At 44.1% G+C, this 23,225-nt stretch overlaps 1 protein-coding gene across 1 annotated transcript in view; it reads left to right on the top strand.

Moving 5' to 3' along the window:
- The window catches only part of LOC144780815 (uncharacterized), a 77,275-nt gene that overhangs the window by 5,056 nt on the left and 48,994 nt on the right, over positions 1 to 23,225 (top strand). The window contains exon 2 of the mRNA XM_078659322.1: positions 6,414 to 6,464. Within this exon, the coding sequence (XP_078515448.1) occupies positions 6,414 to 6,464 (51 nt within the window). The remainder of the gene's footprint in view (positions 1 to 6,413; positions 6,465 to 23,225) is intronic.

The raw sequence follows: 23,225 nt of genomic DNA, 5'->3' as shown, positions 1-23,225 counted from the left end.
ATTCCCAAATAGTCGAATTCTGCAACTTTTTCCAGCGGGATCGAATTCAGGATAGGAGTGCACCCCAGTTTTCTGGGGGGATTCATGACTAAGTATTTAGTTTTTTGTACATTTATTACGAGACCTCTCATTACACAGAAATCCTGGAACCGGTTCAGGAGTTTTTGAAGGCCCTGGGGAGTTTTTGAGATGAGAAGGGTGTCGTCAGCAAACAACAAAGTTGGAATCTTAACATTACAGAGTGTGGGGGCGTCTGACGGGTCTTCAAGCAAGTAGTCAACCACCCCATTCACATAAAGCGAAAATAGGGTGGGTGCTAGGACGCAGCCCTGCCGTACACCCCTCTCTACCTTGATCTTGTCAGTCTTCTCCCCATTCAAGCCCCATCTGACCTGGGCATAGTTAGCTTTGTGCAATTTCATTAGGAGGTCCACGATGTATGGGGGCATCCCAAGGCCGTACAGCACCCTCCAGAGTTCCTCCCGGGGGACAAGGTCAAAGGCAGTCTTCAGGTCTATAAAGGCCAGATAAAGGCTGCCCTTGCCCAGTACCACCACCTTCCAATACAATAGCAGGAGTCTGAAGACTTGTTCAATTGTTCCTGTGCCTGTGCGGAACCCGGCCTGCATCTCGGATAGTATGTAGTTTTCGTCTATCCAAGAGAGGATCCTGCCCAAAATTGCTTTTCCTGCCACCTTCTGGGTCGAGTCTATCAGGCTTATGGGCCTATAGTTTCCCGGTAGATCACGATTTCCCTTTTTAAATATTGGGACTACCTCTGCCCCTTTCCAGGACTCTGGAACAGACCCTCCCTCCATGATGGCATTGAGGAGAGCGGAGATCAACACCCCCCAGTCACCTGGATATGCACGAAGAAGATCCCCTGGTAGCCCATCTGGACCTGCTGCTTTTAGTGGAGTAAGGGTTTTAATTAAATTCTCAACTTCTTTGGCTGAAAAAAGAACCATGTCTCTATCCATAGGATAGGAGGGGAGAGTGAATTGGTCGTTAAGTGGGCCTTCAATAGCACAGTAGAGACCCGAAAAGTGATCAAACCATGCCTTGGCTGTGATAGTGCACGTCCTCAAGGTGTCATCAGGGCGCTTCCTACTACCCACCAAATTCCAAAAACTTCTCGCATCTCTCCCGCGACTAGCCGTCAGGAGTTCCTGCCAGAAGTTGTCTTCCCACTCCTTTTTTGCGATTTTTTGGCAAAGTGAATATGACCTTCTGGCCTCCCTAATCCTTATTTGGGATTTAGATTTAACTGCATCAACCAGCAGAGTCTTCGCCTCTCTGCACGTGCGGTTAAACCAGCCTTGTCTAGCCCAAGAACCTGGCCTCTTTCCCTTGGTGCTACTTGGGACAGTGAAAAGGTCACTAAGGGCCAGGGTTAATTTACAGAATCTTACAGATACATCCCCCACCCCACTCCCCAGAGGATCAAGATTACCTACAGCTGCCGCTAGGATCTGTGATATGGAAAAAAGTTTCTCAGTTGAAAGTGACAGCTTGGCCCACTTTAGCCGACGACCGCAATTCGAAACTACTGGTTGCGTAAGTCTCTCATTCAATCTATGAGGAGGTGCATTTGTAAGTAAGTATATGACTGTCTGACTTGATCTTCGAGTGGATACATGAGTGACTAAGTGACTAAGAGAGTGTCCAAGTAGGTGAGTGAATGGGTGCATGAGCGTCTGAGTGGATCAGTGAGTTAGTTCATGAGTCAGTGGGTCTATGACTGGCAGTATGAGTGTCTGAGTGGTTCTGTCAGTGGGTGCATGGGTCTCTGAGTGTGACTGTGAGTGGGTACATGAGTCTCTTAGTGTATAACTAATTTGGTGCATAAGTCTCTGAGTGGGTCTATGAGTGACTGTTTGAGTGACTGTATAGGTGTGTGAGTGTCTGAGTGGGTCTCTGAGTGGATGTATGAGTGTCTGAGGGGATCTGTAAGTGGTTGTATGAGTGTCTCAATGGGTCTGTGCGAGAGAGAATAAGTCTCTGAGTGGGTGAGTGAATGGGTGCATGCATAAATGTCTGAGTGGGTCTGTGACTGGGAGGACAAGTGTCCAATCACAGAACTGGGAGGTTCTGTGATTGGATGCATGAGCCTTGACTTGGTGAGTGAGTTGGTGTGTGTATATCTGACTGAGTTTGTGAGTGGGAGTGGGAGTGTTTGAGTGACTGACTGAGTCCATAAATCACTGAGAGGTATGTCACCTGGAACACCCCTCATCGAGTACGAAGGCTATGGTACCTCTTGCGACACGATTTACTCCCTTTAAACTCTCTACTAGCAAAGTGGTATGGAACATCCCCCATATGTAATTTTTGTAAAAAGGCAGTCCAAGACCGAAATCATGTTCTGTTTATCTGTCCTATACTACGCCCATTTCGTTCTAAATGGTTAAGATCTATTTGCTTACAATTAGGAATTCTTAATGTAAATACTTTTTTTCATGCTCTTTATTGTCCACCCAATGAAATGTTTTGCTTCAAAATGTTTAATTTTTTTAAGAGTTTTTTAGACATTTATTAATGAAATCTGTAGTGGTAATTTGTGAATTCTCCGGTCTGTGCTCATGTGGTATTTCCTTGAATGATTTCTTTGTGTTTACCATTGTATATTGTATATTTTGGCGGTTAATTATATGATTGTTATATGTGGCCCTCGCTTGAGAGCCGAAAACATAATAATAAAAAAACTTGAAACTTGAACTTGAGAGGGTCTGTGACTGAATGTGGGAGTCACTGTATGGATGTGTGAGTGGGTGTATGAGTGTCTGAGTGGAATTGTAAGTGTGTCTGTGCAAACATATGTGACTTGTGAGGGGAGTCAGCGAAGGTGCCTGGACACTTAAGATATATAAATTATTATTCCCACTCCAGAGTCAGTATTAAGTCAGGTAAAGTGCTGGACACTAAAGTTATATCATTAATTTTTTTGCCGCCATATATATAAATTATTATTCCCACTCCAGTCAGTATTAAGTCAGGGAAAGTGCTGGACACTAAAGTTATATCATTAACTTTTTTGCCGCCATGGAAAGGCATGCAGTCTTCTCTTTGGGGGTCCGTTGCACTTGGGGGGTACCCATGGTATCCCCAACATTTGCATGCACAAGGTGGCAGGCACCGCACGTTGTGCATGCAAATGCACAACATGCTGATTTTACATTGTGGGGCTGCTGCTTGCAGCACCGCCGCTGCAATGTAAACACTGCAGGATGAGCCCGCCAGTGTGGTGGGTGCATCATAATGTGCACAGCGGGACCGCCGCACCCCTGGCGAGGGGCCCCACATACCGTTACGGTCCGCCCGCCATCGTAATAGTGCCCAATGTCAGGGAAGGTGCTGGACAATAAAGATACATAATTTACTATTCCCACTCCAGTCAGTATTAAGTCAGGGAGAGTGCTGGACACTCAAGATATATACATTATTATTCCCACTCCAGTCATTAATAAGTCAGGGAAGGTGCTGGACACTAAATATATATAATTTACTATTCCCACTCCACTCAGTATTAAGTCAGGGAAGGTGCTGGATACTAAACATATATAATTTACCATTCCCACTCCAGTCAGTATTAATTCAGGGAGGGTGCTGGACACTAAAGATATGCAAGTTCCAATTCCCACTCCTGCTATTATTAAATCAGGGAAGGTCATGGCCAATAAACTGATTTCATTAACTATTAACACTCCACTTTCTATTACATGCGGGAAGGCAAAGGACACTAAAGATATTTATTTCAATATTCCCACTACAATTATTAATAATTCAAGGAACATGATTGACTTTAAACTATATAATATCTAAATTATTTTAAAATTAAAACTTTTACATAATATTAAAATTCCAAAATAGACTAAATATAAAGTATTCACACAGTATTTTATAAAGTTTTTAATAAATAGTTAAAACATTTTTTAACTTATATTTAGAAAAATCCTGATCTTTAATATAAATACAAATACATATTTATCAATAAATGTTGTCTATACCATTCAATTTAATTAAAACAATCCATAATACATTTATTAAAATGTTAATTTAGCAATATTAACTATAAAAAATAAAAATTGTAATAATAAAAAAATTCACATACTTTTTTAGTTTGAATGTCTATAATTTATTTTATATTTTTTTAAACACTTCTCATCCACATTGTCAAAAAACACTACATCCAACTCCCAAAAACAATTATTTAAAATTTTTTCTGTTTTTTCTTTTTTTAATGTAAAAAACTAGTACCACACCCTTATCCCATAATAAAACAACAATCCACACCTACTTCCTTTTTAATGTCAAATTTGAATTTCCAAATTTATTTAAGATTTCTTTCTATTTTAAAATTACTCCTCATCCTTATCCCCTAATAAGTCAACATCCAACTCCTAAAACAAAATTTATATTTTAAATTCTAAATTTAAATAAATATTTTAAATTTAAAACTAATATTTTAAAACCCTCCCCAACCTTATCCCCTACTAATATAACATCCTACTCATTAAACATTTCACATTTCAAATTTAAGTATAATTTTAAATTGTAAACTAATAATTTTAAAACACTCCCCAACGTTATCCCCTACTAACGCAACATCCCACTCCTTAAACAACATTTCTAATTTAAATTTAATTTTAAACTTTAAACTGATATTTGTAAAACACCTCCCACCCTTATCCCCTAACAAAACAACACTCCTCTCCTAAAATTTATATTACAATTAATATTTTAATACAATGTACTACAACTATTAATAAAAAACAACAATATTTTAATATTAAAAAATACCACTTCAACATTTTCATAAAATGATATTTTATACATTCTATATAATTTTTGGGGTATATTTCTTAAAACACTAAAAAACGATATTTTCTTATAACGATATTTTCGACTGGATATTTCATACTTTGATATTTTCAACAAAAAATACTATATATTTTTGTCATCAATATAAAATACATTGATATAGTGGTATTATCGATAAAGAAAATCGATGTTACTGTCAGTCGATATTTGAATTTCGATATTATGACCAATTACCGACACCAACAGATAACATATCCAAAATATTCTTCAATAATTGGTGTCTTCTGGATCAGAAAGTCACATCAGATTATGCAGTAACTGATAAGTGACAATCATCTTGCCACATAATTGGAAAATTGGAATCTTAGATCCTAAGACAATGTTGGTAAAGGTGCCTTGGTTAGAGAGTCAGAGATCAAAGGCTGAAATGGCAATGACCCTGGCAGGAATCACTACCTGGATTACAATGTAAGTAACACTGAGAGAGAAAGCCCAGTCCCCCAGATGAATAAACATTCTCGTAACACTCATGCACCCAGGGAAAATGTCCATGCGGGGGACCTCAAAAACCCAGCGGGAAAGCCTGTAACTTCTATCCTGCTTAGACTGGGGTTTCTGATTACGTGTGGTTTCAAATTTACCTTTTAAAACTGCGTTCAACTAAGATGCTAGTCCCAGGTGCTTTTAAAAATTCCCTGAAAATTCCTTCTGTCATGTTGCCCAAAATGCCCTTCAAAAATTCTGTAAATGATATCCCATTTTAGGGAATAGTACTGACCATTATTGTTTAAAATTCCCCAGTGTTCCCACAAATGTACTATGGGAGAACTTTGAAGTCCAATTGTAAAGTTGCTTCTCAACCTCTATCTGTTAGAGCCCACGCAATTGCGAATTCATGGCTACCCCCTCCTGAATCAGGCATATCAAAATGTACCGGTTTCATGTATGTATATGCTTTCTAAAACCTAGTGAAAAGGCAGAGGAGCAATGTACGTGGTCAAAAAAAGGCATGAAGTCAACAAGTAATAGGAGAGGTAACTGGGTTGGGGACAGTGAATGCACTGTGATGTAGTGTTCTATAAAGACATCTGTCATCAACTCTTTCCCCAAATGGAGAAGCTTTGGGGTGGTCCTGATGGATATTTGGATGTTGTTCCAGATCCTGGGCACATGGATGGAAAAGGCCTCCTGTCTTAATTTTTTCTTTTTACTTTGCTCAGCTCACATTTTAATTCCTGGCTGGGGTGTGCCAAGAACCGCCAAAGATGGTGCACTTATCTGCAGGATAAGCGATATGCTGGTTGTGATGACTTTGTAAATGATGCAGTTGGTTTATAGATGGAGTGGGACGGAAAAGGGATCCAATGGAGTTCTATCAGGATGGGGGTTGGGGAGATGTGGTCAATTTCTTTAGGCCCCGGATGACACGTGCTGTGGTGTGTAGGATGCCCTAATATCTTCAATATGTTTCACACTGATGTACATACTTTTCTGTATGATTTGAAAATGTGTATTCCTGTGCATAAAATGCAAACTTCAAAAAGGTTAAATAACATTTAATTGAGAAATCAATTTTTCCTCTTGTTTTGCAGGAAACAGAATAACTACTGGGAGAGAGAATTCTAGCACCACGTCCTCGAAGGGTGAGCTAATAAAACCAAAACTTGCATAATTTGTGACTTCTCAGAAAGGATCCACATGCCAGCCTTTCCAATGTGATGACTTTGTCCTGCGAAGATTGGTTCCAATAAGCATTAAATGCAACTTTATTTTGAAAGAGAAAACATTAGATGGACAAAAAGCAAATAGTTCAATTCTCAACGAGATTGGCACATTTTTTCTTATATAAACATAAACACCCACATAAAATCAAATTTTCAGTCTTCATTTGACTACAAATCATTCACCCGAAAGCATGCACCCAAATAGCGTGAAATGCTTTACTTAGTTTGACCAGTAGGTGGCTCTTCTCTATTTGCATACGGGTGACTGCTGCAACGCCATTTTGCTTGTTAATGCACTGTAGCGCCTTGACAGCCGTCTTGTTTAGGGACAGCAGCACAAACACAATTCTGCACTATAGTGTAAGGAATGTTTGTTCTCTATCTAAGTAGTGTCCATATTCAGTTTGCTAAAATTCTTCATTGCTTGAACACTCGTGTGGTTTGACTTCACAAAGTTTGCTGTTGTCCTATTCCATTTTGTATGTTTAGGGTTCATGTTCCACGGATTTCCAGCATTTGGGAACGGATGTTCGTTTTTCCTTTCCGTCTAGTGCACATGTTCACTGGCCTTACTTGAGGAAGGAGCATGTACATCTACTTTACACCACTACACCACCTGCTGTGAGTCTCCATGCTAGAAACAGACCACTCACAACAGAGCTACCACCATGATCCCCTGGCTTAATTTGTGATGGTATTTGATGGTGCTTGGAACCAGAACGGATTCTTAAATACTGCCTGTAGTAATGGTTTTGTTGTCTGCCTATTACGGACCATATGACATGTGTATTAATATCTATTACTTTAAAAAAAAAAAGAATTTTATTAAGGATGCAGACACAGTAATAAAACATTACATTGGTTAAGATAGATGTAAGAAATAATAAAGATATGAAGTTAACAAAATCATTTGGAACTAGAAAATACTTAGTAACATTTAAAAAGAATACTGTATCATTGAAAATCTATTGAAAAGAGAGAAATAGTAAAAAATAAAAGCATCAACATAGTAAATGTATATATTACATAAGTATTGTCTCAATTGCGTTTGTTTTTGTTTTATATAAAAAAAAGAGAAGAAAGAGGAGGAAAGGGGAAAAGGGAAAGAGAAAAGAAAGAAAGAGGAGATAGATAGATAGATAGATAGATAGATAGATAGATAGATAGATAGATAGATAGATAGATAGAGAGATAGATAGATAGATAGATAGAGAGATAGATAGATAATATATAATATAGGTATTAGGAGAAGGGTGAGGATAGAAAAGTGATAAAAGGTAACCATAATAAATCAGATTTAATCTTTTGAAATACTGAGAAATGAGAAACGGAAGCTATTCTATGTTCATCACAAATATAGTTCCACCAAAACAAAAAGGATAGTTTAGAATTATCTTTCCAACAGGTTAATATAACTTTGAAAGCAAGAGCAATAAAAAGGTTGAATAGAATAGTTTGAGGGGAGATGATCAAAATCAGTAGATATAGTCCGCCAAAAAATATTGTGAATAGAAAATGGAATAATACATGAAAAAAATCAATAAACATTTATACCATATACCTTTTTAAAATTCATATACTTTAGGGCAATAATAAAGTAAATGCATCTAAGTACCTTCAGAGGAGAGACATGAACAACACAAGGGAGAAATAGAATGGTCTATTTTATGCAGGAATTGGGGAGTAACAACCACTCTGTTATATATGGAATATAAGGATTGTGTAATATTGTCAGCTTTAGAGATCTTAAAAATCGTTTGCCACTTTCAATCCCATTGATGGACAGAGAACGATTTAGATGGATCTTTTTCCCATAGTACTTCAATAGAAGATGTATTCCTTGTATTGAGGAAGAACAAAGTTTTGTATATGAAAGGAGCCCTTGGAATGGGATCCATAATGTTATTAAATAAGGGTTTAACAGGTGTAACTGAAGTAATATCGGAATTGGAATTATTATTCAGTAGAAAGGTTTGAAGTACAGGGAAAAATGTGTTATAGTGTTGAATGCAAGAGTCAGGGGGGCCACATTTTTCTAGTAGTTGAGTGAATGATAGAATGGAATTTTTAACTATCAAATGATGCCCATAAAAAATACCCTTTTCTTTCCAGTGCTTGAAGTAAAAAGATTTGTGACAAAATTTAATATAATTATTATAAAATAAAGAGGAGGCCAAAAAAGATTGATAAAAGTCAAATCCTTTGGTAAAAAAGAGTATGTAGTAAATGATGAGAATATTTTAAATTAGAGTATTTTGAAATGAAAGTACAATTGTTCATGAAAACAACATCCTGAAAGGAAAAGTCATGTAACAGTGAACGTTCATAAGCAACCCATGTTGGCATAGGAGAGTCATAATAATCCTTAGAAATAGCATAGAATTGACGCATTTAATAGGCAGTATGATACATTTTAAAATCAGGAAAACGTACACCACCCTTCGATTTTGGTCAAATTAATTTAGATAAAGCAATATGAACATGTTTGTTATTCCAAAAGAATTTAGTACAAATAGAAATAATCTGAGAAAAGTAATAGTTAGGAATTTTAAAGGGTAACATTGAGAGCATAAAAAGAACATGAGGGACAATCATCATATTAATAGTGTCTTATCTGCCCCACTAGGAAAAAAATAACGGGGACCAAGAATACATCAATTTTTGAAGCTTAAGTTTTAAGGCAGTGAAATTATGAACTAATGTATGAGGTATGTTGGAGGAAAACCATATTCCTAAATATTAAAGGGCATATTATCAAGGAATTTTTTGCCGCTTTCCCGGCACATATCGCCAGGAAAGCTGCGATTTTCCTATTGCACTATCACCAAGGACTCGCTAACATGCGTTAGCGCTAGTATCCATGCAATAGCTGCCGTTATCCTGCCGCTTTGCATGTCAGTGATATATATTGCTAATGATATGCAAAGTAGGCATTCCTCACTGAAATACTATGAAAACTGTTGCTAACACAACTACCCTCTATAATCAATCCAGCCTCGGACCCGCATAGCGATAATAAAAGCATCGCTAATTATCACTGGTATGTGAACGCCTGACTGAAACCTGACTTAGCCATCTTGTCAATGGGAGGTGGATTATCAGGATAAGTCCACCATGGCTTAGTATCCTCAATTTCCCTATTGCTGTTTTTTTATCGCTGGATTTCCAGCAATATTCAGGAATTTCGCCACTATCGCTGGATTTTTTATCGCTTTGGTACTAAGCCTTGATGATAAAGCGCTAACTCGGCGATGTAAACCAGGGATAGCCGGTGATATTTAAAATCGCGCTAAGCGCGCTTAGCGAATATTATCGCGGCCTGTTGATAATATGCCCCTTAATCTTTTTGGGAAGACCAAGTAAAGTTAGTTTTATCAAACATGTAATAGTAACAGGATGAATTTAGTGGTAAAATCTCAGTTTTAGAGAAATGTCGTTTGTACCCAGAAACAGTAGAATATACAGCAATCTCCTACAAAATGGTCTAGGGATTTGCAGGGATTGGACATATAAATAAGGATATCATCTGCATATGCAGATAACTTAATTTCATGAGAGTTTAGTTTAAAACCAGATATATCCGGGTTATGTCTGATATGTTAAAGAAATGATTCTAAAAAATGAGAAAAAGTTATGGGGAGAGAGGACAACCCTGTCTAGCGCCCCTTTGTAATTTAAAATAGGGAGAGAAATGGCCATTAACAAACACACAAGCATGTGGAATAATACACAACAATGTGATATAAGAAATAAATGTATGACCAAAGCCAAACCATTGAGGAGTATAAAACATATATTGCCAATTTATGCTTAAAAGCTTTTTCAGCATTGAGTGAAAGGGCAGCTAGAGGAGATGAGTCCTTCTTCCCAAGAGCGAGAATATTAGACAACATTCTGGCATTGTTAGATGCAAGTCTACCTTTAATAAAACCACCTTGATCAGGTTTAATAAGGAGTGTAATGACATTCTCCAAATGAGAAGCTAACATTTTTGCAAATACTTTACAATCATAGTTAATTAGTGAGATGGGTTGAAAATGTTTACAGAGGGTGGAGTCTTTGTCTGGTTTGGGAAAAACAACAATGAGGGCCTCAAAAAAGGAACCTCTTGCTTTAGAGTTAGAAAAGAAGGAGTTAAAAAGCTCGTATAGCTTAGGGGCAAAAATGGAGGAAAAGGATGAGAGTAGTTCAATCGAAAACCATCTGGTCCAGGGGTTTTAGCCTTTTTTTTAAATTTCAAAGCCTCAGTAATCTCCTGAATAGAAATATCTCTCTCACAGGGTAGGGGAGTGTCAGGTAGGGAAGGATGTCTAGGAATGTCCTGGAAAAAGGTCTCAAAATAATTTTTGGAAGGAGTTGTATCTTCTGTATATAGTAGTTGGTAATAACACTGGAAGGTATTTAAAATTTCAGAATTGTAGGAGAACGTTTTGTAATTCTGTTCAGAGCGAATAGGGCCAATTGTTTTACGTTCTGATTTGATTTTTAAATAGTTGGTTACCATTTTCCCCGCCTTATTTTGGCCCCCATGAAATTTAAATTTAATTTTAAGAAGAATATTACACTCATCAACAGTGGCAATCTTATTCAAGTTAGACTTGGCTTTAATTCGTTCTTGCAAACTTGAGGAGGATTTTGAGGAGAAATAATTATGTTCAAAAGTATTTGGGCATCATTAGGATTGGGGGTGGATTTTGTCCGCCCGCCATCCTGATGTAGAAAGGGACCGCCCACCAAAAGTGTGGCGGCCCTGTGGTAGTCATTAGGATGCACCCGCCACACTGGCGGGCGTATCCTGCATTCTTGACATTGCGGTGGCCGGTGCTTTCAGCACCACCCGCCACAATGCCAAAAAGGCTTGTCGTGCATTTTCATGCACAAAGTTGAAGGCACTGTGTGATGCCTGCCATGTTGTGCATGAAACTGCAGGGGGGTACCATAGGTGCCCCCCTTGTGCATCCCCCAACCCACAACTTCCTGGGGGTTGAAGACCGCATGCTTTTCCATGGCGGAAATGGAAAGGCAAATCCCCGCATGCATTATAATATGGATGGTGGTATTTAACCGGCACCACCACCATATTAAAACCTTTTCCGTCCGGTCAACTCATCGACTGGGCAGAAAACTGGCGGACGGTCTTTCTGTCCACCGGGGTCCCCACGCCATAGTAATATGGCGGGGGAAATGACATGCGGGTGAGAAAGGATGTAGGGCGGATCGACACCACCCGACATTCTAATGGGCCCTTTTATCTTTTGAAGGGATGTGTGATATTCAGTGTTTAGTATTTTCTTTTTTCTTGCGGAGTATGCAATATTAAAGGCTCTAAAAGAGGACTTAAAGGCATCCCATTTGTTTTAAACAGAAGTGTCAGTGGATTGATTAAAATTAAAACATTTATTAATAAAAGAGGTCGCTTCTGAAATAAAGATTTGGTCTGAAAGTAGGGAATTATTAAAACACCAACGACCTTGTTTGCAAGTATTGTGAGACATATCAAAGGAAGAAAACACAGGAGCATGATCAGAAATAAAAATAGAACCAATTTCAGAGGATTGTATAGAGGGGAGCAATGATTTAGAAACCAAAATGTAATCCACACGAGACATAGTATGGTGAAAGTTGGAAAAAAAGTAAAATCACAAGCGTCAGGATTACATGTTCTCCATACGTCACAGAATGGGCGAAAGGAGATGGTGGATTGAAGTGGCTTTGAGCTTATCAGGTTTAAATTTACACTTTGATTATCTATCAGAGAAAGGATCAATCACCGCCAACAAATATATTAGGGTTGATGTCCCTACGAGTTGGTGGCTGGAGTTTTTTTGGATTCAATAAAACTATGTTTGCACCCATTTAACTCTCTGGATTGATTGGGAACAAGGATACTTCACTGCCACTTATTAAAGAAAGCCTCCCATGTGATGGTGCTGTCGGTCTACGTTTGCGCAGTACTCAGCTCTAAAGTGTTCGGCAGTCGGCACACTCAGTAGTTCTGCAAGAGAAGGTAATTGTCTGGATGATAGCTTTGTAAAAAAAGAGTTCTTTGAAAAAGTAAGATCAAGTGAATGTCAATTTCGAGATTAAAAAGGAGAAGCTCAAACCCAAAATAACACCAAGTTCTAAGCTCAGTTGAATCATTATGCGGTTGAACCCAGATTGTTTGGGTAGCAGGATCTGAGAAAGTTCCCAGAAAAATAACTTCTATTTTCCTTGGACATACATTTTAAGATGTCATCCTTTCGGCTAGCGATGGATAATAAAAGTATTTTAAGCAACACCTTGCACTCCTTAAGCTGAATATCTTTAGCCTTTTTAAAAATGTGAGAATGAAGTAGCTGGTAGATTTCCCAGGAAGAACGACCAGGTTACTGAATGGAGAGCCGCATGCAGTACCTGTAAGGTGAGTACAACTGAAAAATGCAGGCGAGCAAGACAGGGTGAAAGTTCAAAAGGAATATAGGGTCAAAAGTGTGTGTGTGTGTGTGTGTGTGTGTGTGTGTTATTACCAAAGCTTTATCTGTACTGTCAGGCCTTTTCCTTCCAAAAGAGACTGGCTGCAGAGTCCAGTGCGGTCATATCTGATGTCTCTAATGGTCTTAATTATTCTTAAGGGGCAGGGATCTAAAAGAGAATCCCAGTTAAGAGCATATTCAGAAGCTACACTCAAAAACCTAAGAAGATGGTTTGGATTAGGAAGAGAAGGAGTAAATCCATGGGGTAACACACTATCAGGAGCAATCATAAAAGAGGTGGGATCAGAGGAGCCTGAAGGCTGAAATATTTTGAAGAATGGTGTTAATTGTATGTTGAAAGCAGTCCAATAGATTTAGATCCTGCTGCCAGATTGATGTGGCTGTCCATAATTTGAAATAACTCTTTGGCTTGATTAGGGCATGGCTGGTGTGGTTTTGGTAATACATGGGAGCAGCCTGCCAAATAAGATTGCATATTTCATGATGAAATGTAGGTGATGTTATTACAGGTTATATTGTACATGTCATGATCTTGAAGCCACAGGAGTGTGACAGTCCATCCAATCTTGGATAGGATGTTCATGAGACTTTACCGGCTAGCTATGAGTGGAGGCCACGTGAGGGCTTGACCGTAGGCAGCTTATTCCAGCTAGGCTTCTAGCTATATTTGATCAATCGCCTCCCTGAGAGGAAGTCAGGGAACGCTGATCTGGAAAGCACATAAACAGGACCTCAGCATGGGGTAAAGGGTAAGGGAGAAGCACGTTGTAGCCCAATTCACAGAAGTAGGATGAAGTCTTGAAGTAATAGGTGTACTCCAGTCACTGAAGTTAGGGCAGCCACAACAGAGTATCTTCATGCAGCAGGAGACTTACTCCAGGAATCCAACCACAGACAGCATCAGGAGACCCCCTCCGAGCTCTGGAGCACAGGAGGCAGCTGGGTAGATGGCAAGAGGTACTCCCCTTATGAAAAGGATTTCAGACATGACACAAAACCTAGAGACAGAAAACATTTAGGGAAGGGAAAAACAAAAACGGTGGGGAATACTAACAATGAACAAACTGGGCAGTGAAGGTAAGTTGCGAGGCACCAACTAATTTCTGCTGCCGCCATTTAATGTCAACTGTAAGCACCCACCTTATCCTGTGGCCTGAAAGAGCAGCCCTGATTGGTTCTTAATCTCAGGTTGTCCTGGCAGTCTCTCTTTTCAGCCCCAACTGACACAAGCCCTTCCACCACCTCCAGATTCCACTCATTCCACCCCATTTCACCTCTGTATCAATATCTTTTTGAGAACACCTCCTTCTTTCTTACTCCTTGTTTTAAATCTCCTAGCTTTGTGATTCCAAGACTGGAAGCTGTAGACTGAAAGGATTCTACAAGGCAAGCAATGTATTTTCCTTGGTCCTACGGTAGCCTTATACTTGGAGGTTAAAGGCTCAGAGGAATGCAATAAAGTGTAGTCACTGAGATGTCTTTTTCTGAGTGTCTTGGAAACTTGTCCCAGTTCAGCGTAGATTACATATTTTAAGTGCAAAGTTTTAGAAAAGATTCTGGGGCATATTATCAAGCAGGGTGTTAAAAATATCGCCTTTTTAGCGGCAGAAAACTACCTCCAAAGCCGCGATAAGGAACTTGATAATACGCCCTGGAGAATTCCAATAGAAGCCCATGTTCTGGTGTGAACATGGGTTTCTATTGGAATTCACTAGGCCATAATATCAAGCCCATTATCCCCGTTTAGTGTCAGTTTTCTGCCGCTAAAACTGTGATATTTTTTAACGCCCGGCTTGATAATACGCCCCCCTGTAACTTGATGCCTGAGTGTGCAAATGTCCCTAATACACAAAGAATAGCTGCTAGACTCCTTACAACTCCAGCTCAGGCCCACAACAAACATCCAGTTACAACTAGTTCCTAACATTAGTCTACTGCAACATCATCTTTCTTTTTGTCAAGTGTGTTCTTCACCCCCTGGACACAGGGTAGAAGTTTCACAAGCGCAGGATGTAGCAATGACCAGTTGTAACTTGCCATTTGTTTTTTCTCCAAGTGGTCAATGATGTCTGGCGACACCAGGACCCTCTGGGCTCCCCAACCACATGAAGAAGATTCCACGTGGTATGCAGGCGCCTCTGGCAGAATATGAACTGCTCTGTCCATAGGTTCACAAATGCCTAGCATCCTCAGACCTCTGAAAAGCCTTTCAGTCCCAGAGACTCAAGACAGAGTTAGGGATATATTCCTCTCTAACGGTTTATGACAGGTACGTAAGCTTCCTTAAACCAGAAAGCAAGCACGTCTTTTCTTCTTTTGATGCAGATATTTCTCTCCTGACATTGGGTCATTCATGAACATTTAAAGGATAAAACCAGCCTTTGATGGTCAACATCCCTAACATTTAAAAGATTCAGAAAAGTGACCCAGTTCTTGTTCAAGGGAAATGTTTCTTGCTTCCTTTTCTCCACAGAATAGAAGTATGGCTGCAACCTGGTTCCCTTCTGCTGGGCTCCCCTCTCTTTTACTACATGTGTGTAGATCAGGTCTGATCAACAGGCCAAAAATACTCCAGAGATGAAATAACAGATGTCCCTGGCAAATAAATGATGATAATAAAGGAAAACTGAGGATTTCCTCACAGGGGGGCAGATTTACAAGGAAGTGCGGCAATGTGGCAATGCAAGTCCTTTGCAAAACAACAATGGGAGAGGTAGGGAGATTCAAGGACACTCTCTCAGTCCCCGGTTAGATACAAATAAACAAAAACAGAGAGGTCAGATCAATCTCAAAAAGCCACAGAGACGGAGCGAGATAGATAAGAATCACACACCCACTTTGGGTGGGAAGGAAAGCCCTCACACACCGACCTAGTCAGTGTCATGCTTCATCATCGGGCCCCACCAAAGAGGACGAGTGCCTCTTCGGTGTGCTGCGATGCCAGAAAGACTGCGGAGCTGGTTGTGTGAGAAGGGCGTGCTGTGAGGTAAAATTAAAAGTGCCTAAAAAGGGTATCAGTAAAAAAGTTTAATGAGTGATCCCTAAGACACAGGTGAAGAGTATTATGTGTCTGAATTTAGCTGCCAAGGTTTAAGGATTGGTTAAATTCAGAAAAAATACTTAAGTCAGTCAACATGTTTCTGCCATATGGGTGGTTTCAATTTACCAAGGCATTCGTCAGGACTAAACCCCGGCGGTATGGACTCTCTAATCGTCCACCCTGACCTGGGGACGTGAAAGTGAAAATCTAAAAAAGGTGAAAAAAGTGCTTAAAAATAGAAGAGCGGGTCGCTCATTCCAAAAAATACTCCAAATTGTGGAGTATCTCAGCACTTTAAAACAGGGCGCTACTTGCACCATGGGTCTCGGGAGGGGGATTGGAGCGTGCCTGGCACATCGCCCTCAACGCTCTCAGCCCGCTATGAACCTGGGTATTGCCTCAAAACCGGACCCCGACGATTGTAAGTGCTGAGATACTCCACAATTTGGAGTATTTTTTGGAATGAGCGACCCGCTCTTCTATTTTTAAGCACTTTTTTCACCTTTTTTAGATTTTCACTTTCACGTCCCCAGGTCAGGGTGGACGATTAGAGAGTCCATACCGCCGGGGTTTAGTCCTGACGAATGCCTTGGTAAATTGAAACCACTCATATGGCAGAAACATGTTGACTGACTTAAGTATTTTTTCTGAATTTAACCAATCCTTAAACCTTGGCAGTTAAATTCAGACACATAATACTCTTCACCTGTGTCTTAGGGATCACTCATTAAACATTTTTACTGATACCCTTTTTAGGCACTTTTAATTTTACCTCACAGCACGCCCTTCTCACACAACCAGCTCTGCAGTCTTTCTGACGTCGCAGTACACCGAAGAGGCACTCGGCCTCTTTGGTGGGGCCGGATGATGAAGCATGACACTGACTAGGTCGGTGTGTGAGGGCTTTCCTTCCCACCCAAAGTGGGTGTGTGATTCTTATCTATCTCGCTCCGTCTCTGTGGCTTTTTTGAGATTGAATGCAAGTCCTTTGGCTGCGCCACGCTGCGGCTCTTCCAAAGCACAGGAATGCAACATATTTAAAGGATATGTCGCATTCCTGTGCTCTCCCCAGCGCTCGTGCACAAACAGCTGCCATGTGCCGGTGCAGGCACCCTGCCTGCTTCATGGGGAGATTGTTTTTGTGCAGGATGGCGCGCCTTCCTGCACAAAAACAATCACTAAAGGCATTTTCCTCTTTTAATGTGTGCGGTAGAATGCAGCACGCATTGAAAGAGGCAACAACGAGGAGAAATAAAACATTTCTCCTCGTTGCGTCTCCCTACGCCACCTCTAGGGTGGCGTAGCATTCAGACGCATCTCCAGATTTACGATTTCTCGTAAATCTGGAGATGTGTCTTGTTCCATGGGTGTTGCGTGGGAACACCCACAGCAACACCCATGGAACGGCCCTTCCACGCAAGAGCTGCGTGTGAATTGGCCATATTTACAAGGAGAGGAAAAACCACGCAGGGTGGCTTTTCCTGTCCTTCTAAATATTGATCAGTAACATGCGCCACCAGTACGTCACAAAAAGAGACGTACTGGTCGCGCAGGGGGCTTGTAAATCTGCCCCGTGGTTTTAAATGGGGGTGTTAAGGCTAGGGAGGATTACAGTTGAGAGAGAAGTGATCAGGCTTCAATCTGCTATCTCATGGTATGGTGAATCCTTCATTGTACTCCCACTAATTTCAAAGCAGTTGAGGGTCATTTCCAGATATTAAGTTCTTGCAACATCTGGGGTGGTGCCCTTCATCAATATGAGAGCTGTCTGGTGGTATATATTCTTTAGCACGTTAGTGTGTAGAAGTGAAGTCAAACATGCAAGCTTTTGATTTATTACATGTGACCCTGGACCCCCACGTTTTGGCCCCCTTCATTTGGTTCCCCCCCTTCTCCCTCTTGTTCCGTCAAAACACTTGGGATCACGTTAAATCAAAACCTCACCCTGCACTCCCAGGTCAGCACGGTGGTATCCTCTTGCTTCTTCACCCTCCGTATTATTCAAAAAATTTCCAGATTTTTCTCCCCCTCTGCTCTAAAGCTCATTATGATTGCTATGGTACTCTCGAGGCTGGACTACGGCAACATCCTGTACAATGGTGCTCCAGCCTATGCCCTTCGACGCCTACAGCTGGTTCAGAATCAAGCGGCCCGCCTCATCTATGGTCTCCCTAAGTTCCACCACGCTACCCCTGTATTAAAGAACTTGCATTTGTTGCCCATTAGGGAACGGGCCCTCTTCAAACTTGGTTGTACGACGTTCCAGGCTCGTGCCAGAACCGCCCCAGCCTTCATAAACTCTGCAATCTCCAGCTATACCCCGCTAAGGGAGCTTCGCTCCTCCTCCCAGTCACTGCTATCAGTTCTTCGTTTTAGGAAGAAGAGGATGGGCGGGGCGAAATTTGCTGTCCTTGCGCCCATCTTCTGGAATTCCCTTCCCTTAACTATCAATCAATCAATCAATGACACTTGTATAGCGCGCTACCTACCCGTAGGGTCTCAAGGCGCTTGGGGGGGGGGGGTGCCGCTACTGCTCGAACAGCCAGGTCTTCAGCTTCTTCCTGAAGGAGAGGTGGTCTTGGGTCTGGCGCAGGTCGGTCGGGAGGGAGTTCCAGGTCTTGGCGGCCAGGTAGGAGAAGGACCTTCCTCCTGTTGTCGCTCTTCGGATGCGGGGGACGGCGGCGAGGGCGTGACTGGTCGATCGGAGATGGCGTTTGGGAGCGTAGAAGTTGAGGCGGCTGTTGAGGTAACTCGGGCCTTGGTTGTGTAGGGCTTTGTGTGCGTGGGTGAGGAGCCGGAAGGTAATTCTCTTGTTGACCGGGAGCCAGTGCAGGTCTTTCAGGTGTCTGGAGATGTGGCTGTGTCTGGGGATGTCGAGGATGAGTCTCGCTGAGGCGTTCTGGATCCGCTGGAGTCTCTTCTGGAGCTTGGCGGTGGTACCGGCGTAGAGGGCGTTGCCGTAGTCCAGTCGGCTCGTGACGAGGGCCTGGGTGACGGTCTTCCTGGTCTCGGTGGGGATCCACCAGAAGATCTTTCGTAGCATGCGTAGGATGTTGAAGCACGCCGAGGAGACGTTGTTGACTTGCCTGGTCATGGAGAGGGAGGAGTCCAGGATGAAGCCCAGGTTGCGTGCATGGTCTGTCGGTTTGGGTGCGGTGCCCAGGGCGGGAGGCCACCAGGAGTCGTCCCAGGCGGAGGGTGAGGAGCCCAGGATGAGGACCTCCGTCTTGTCCGAGTTCAGTTTCAGGCGGCTGGTCGTCATCCACTCGGCTACCTCTTTCATCCCTTCGTGTAGGCTGGCTCTGGCGGTGGCGGGGTCGTTGGTCAGGGAGAGGATCAGCTGGGTGTCGTCGGCGTAGGAGATTATGCTGAGGTTGTGTTGGCGTGCGATGGCCGCGAGGGGGCTCATGTAGACGTTGAAGAGGGTGGGGCTCAGAGAGGATCCTTGAGGGACGCCGCAGATGACTTCGGAGGCCTCTGACTTGTACGGTGGTAGGCGGACTCTCTGTGTTCTTCCGTCGAGGAAGGAGATGATCCATTCCAGCGCCTTGTCCTGGATTCCGACGTTGCTGAGGCGCTGTACTAGGGTGCGGTGGCAGACAGTGTCGAATGCCGCGGAGAGGTCTAGGAGGATGAGGGCCGCTGTTTCTCCGTTGTCCATCAGGGCTCGGATGTCATCGGTGGCGGCGATGAGGGCGGTCTCGTGCTGTGATTGGCTCGGAAGCCGGACTGTGAGGGGTCGAGGGATCCATTCGTCTCGAGGAAGGCGGCCATCTGCTTGTTGACGGTCTTCTCGATGACTTTGGCTGGAAACGGGAGGAGCGAGATGGGGCGGTAGTTCTTGAGGTCGGTGGGGTCCGCTGTTGGTTTCTTGAGTAGAGCGCTGAGTTCGGCGTGTTTCCAGCTCTCAGGGAAGATGGTGGTGTCGAAGGATGTGTTGATGATGTCTCGCAAGTGGGGTGCGATGACAGCGTCGGCCTTGTTGAAGACGTGGTGAGGGCAGGGGTCGGTCGGTGATCCGGAGTGTATGGAGTTCATCGTGCGGATGGTGTCTTCGGTGCTGATCGGGGTCCAGGCGTGGAGGGTGGTGGTGGGGGGTGGTTGTTCGGTCATGGTGAGCGTTGGTTGGTTGTTGAAGCTGTTGTGTATGTCCGCGATCTTGTTGTGGAAGTATGAGGCGAGGGAGTTGCAGAGGTCTTGTGATGGGGTGATGTCGTTGTTTCCTGCGCTGGGGTTGGAAAGCTCTTTCACGATGTTGAAGAGTTCCTTGCAGTTGTGTGAGTTGTTGTCCAACCGGTCCTTGAATGCTGTTTTCTTGGCGGCGCGGATCAGCTGGTGGTGTTTCCGGGTGGCAAGTTTGAGGGAGGTCCTGTTGTCCGGTGTCGGTTCCCTTCTCCAGACTTTCTCGAGGGCTCGGCAGTTCTTCTTGGAGCTCTTGAGTTCGTCGGTGAACCATGGGGCCTTCTTGCTGCCGGGTCTGCTGGGCGGGGTCTTCAGTGGGGCGAGTACGTCCGCGCAGTTGCTGATCCACTTTGTGAGGTTGTCGGCGGCCTGGCTGGGGTTCGCTGAGCTGGCAGGAGGGTGCTGGCTCAAGGAGGTGGCGAGCTGGTCTGCTGTGATCTTGTTCCAGCTTCTGCGGGCGGCCTGTTGCTGGTGTTGGTGGGTCGTCGTTCTCTTGAAGGTGAAGTGGACGCAGCTGTGGTCCGTCCATTGAAGCTCTGTGGCGTGGCTGAAGTCGATGTCTGTGCTGGAAGAGAAGACTGCGTCGAGTGTGTGTCCGGCGAGGTGGGTGGGGGTGGACACCAGTTGCTTGAGTCCAAGGTTGGCGAGGTTGTCGAGCAGGGTGCTGGTGTTGCGGTCGTTGTTGTTCTCCAGATGGAAGTTGAGGTCTCCCAGGAGGATGTAGTCAGCGGAGGGGAGGGCGTGCGGGCTGACGAAGTCGGCGATGTCCTCGCTGAATTGTGTGCGTGGTCCAGGGGGTCGGTAGATCAGGGTGCCTCTGAGGGTGGTGTTCGGGTTGGTGTGGATCTGGAAATGCAGGTGTTCGGCGCTGGTCAGGGAGTTGTCGGTGCTGGTCGTGAGACGGATGGTGTTCCTGTGGATGATGGCGATGCCTCCTCCCATCTGGTTGGCGTTTCGGTCCCTCCGGACGATCTTGTAGCCCTCTGGGATAGCGATGGCGATGTCGGGAGCTGAGGAGGCGTTCATCCAGGTCTCCGTGAGGAAGGCAACGTCAGGGGTTGTGGCGTCTAGAAGGTTCCAGAGTTCGATGGCGTGTCTGTGGACGGAGCGGGTGTTGAGCAGGATGCACTTGAGGTGGGTGCTGCAGGTGTTCGACTTGGCGGGTGCTGGTGCGAGGCTGGTCCGGATGCAGGAGAACTTGCAGGCGTGGCAGCTGAAAGGTCCTTGGGTACGTCGTGGAGTGGCTTGATGGCATTCTGGGAATCGGCCGGTGTCGAGTGCGGTGAGGGAGGCGGCGGAGTACGTCAGGCGGGTCGGACGGGGTCTTCGTGGGCCAGGGGTCCTGGCGCTGGGCGCGGTCCGGTCGCGGACGGGCGCAGACGGGCTTACCTTTGGCGCGCCTTCGGCGCACAATCGGCGCGCCCGCTGCGCGTGACCGCTGCGCGTTCGCACGGTCGCCATTTAAGGCGAAGTGCGCGGGTGGGCGGAGCAGCTGGGAGGCGGGAGCGGGGAGGGAACAGAAGAGAAAAGGGGCGGGGCTAATGGCGGTGGCGGGAAGCGGGAGCGGGGAGGGAGAGCGGGCAAACAGGAAGGAGACAAGCACAAATGCACAAATGGAGGGCAAAACACGAAGCAAAACGGCACAAAAATACAGGCACCAATGCAGGTCAAAACGGAGGAAAAACAGTTAGACAAACGATCATCCGGCACACAAAGAAAACAAGCACAAATTGAGGTCAAAAACCGGCGGAAACCAAAGGGGAGTGCTCAAGGCGGCAGCGAGGCCGGCGCTGAGGCAGAAGGCAGGCACTGGGGCACACGCAGCAGCTGGTGGCCGTGCGGCGCGGGGGTGTCCCACAAGTAGCTCACACTCACCTGCGTCGCACGGTCGCCATTTAAGGCCAAGTGCGCGGGTGGGCGGAGCAGCTGGGAGGCGGGAGCGGGGAGGGAACAGAAGAGAAAAGGGGCGGGGCTAATGGCGGTGGCGGGAAGCGGGAGCGGGGAGGGAGAGCGGGCAAACAGGAAGGAGACAAGCACAAATGCACAAATGGAGGGCAAAACACGAAGCAAAACGGCACAAAAATACAGGCACCAATGCAGGTCAAAACGGAGGAAAAACAGTTAGACAAACGATCATCCGGCACACAAAGAAAACAAGCACAAATTGAGGTCAAAAACCGGCGGAAACCAAAGGGGAGTGCTCAAGGCGGCAGCGAGGCCGGCGCTGAGGCAGAAGGCAGGCACTGTGGCACAAGCAGCAGCTGGTGGCCGTGCGGCGCGGGGGTGTCCTATCAGATCCATTCCGCTTTATCCTGATTTCCGTAAGGCTCTTATTTATTTTATTTTATTTTATTACACTTATAATGCGCTCAGCTACCCGCAGTGGGTTTCCCGGCGCCAGGGATAGACTCAAGAAGAAAACTAGCAGTATAGAGAACACATCCAGAGACTGACGATTGAGGCATTACTGCTGGAAGAGCCAAGTTTTAAGACCTTTGCGGAAACGGAGAAGATTACGCTCCAATTTCAAGGTCATTGGTAAAGCATTCCACATCTTGGGGCCCAGATGGGAGAAAGAACGACCTCCCATTTTAACCAACCTAAACCTGGGAACGGTGAAATCACCATGTCCAGAAGAGCGTAACTCACGGCCGGGTTTGTAAGCCTGGACAAGGCTCTGAAGGTATTTAGGGGCTGAGCCTTGTTTAAGTTTAAAAAGATGACAAAGAGCTTTAAATTTAATCCGGTTTACAACTTTCAGCCAGTGGAGGTCGTGAAGTGCTTGTGAAGCAGAAACCCTTCTGGGAACTTTGCGGAGAAGACGTGCCGCAGCGTTCTGAATAACTTGGAGCTTCTTAATAGTTTTCTGGTCGGCTCCAAGGTATAGAACGTTCCCGTAGTCCAGGCGCGAGATGACAAGCGCCTGTACAATGGTTCTCTGTGTTGATGGAGGTAACATCCAAAGGATCTTTTGAAGCCATT

This window comes from Lissotriton helveticus, chromosome 9, assembly GCF_964261635.1.
Source record: "Lissotriton helveticus chromosome 9, aLisHel1.1, whole genome shotgun sequence".
NCBI lineage: Eukaryota > Metazoa > Chordata > Amphibia > Caudata > Salamandridae > Lissotriton > Lissotriton helveticus.
This window is presented reverse-complemented; position numbering and strand designations above follow the sequence as displayed.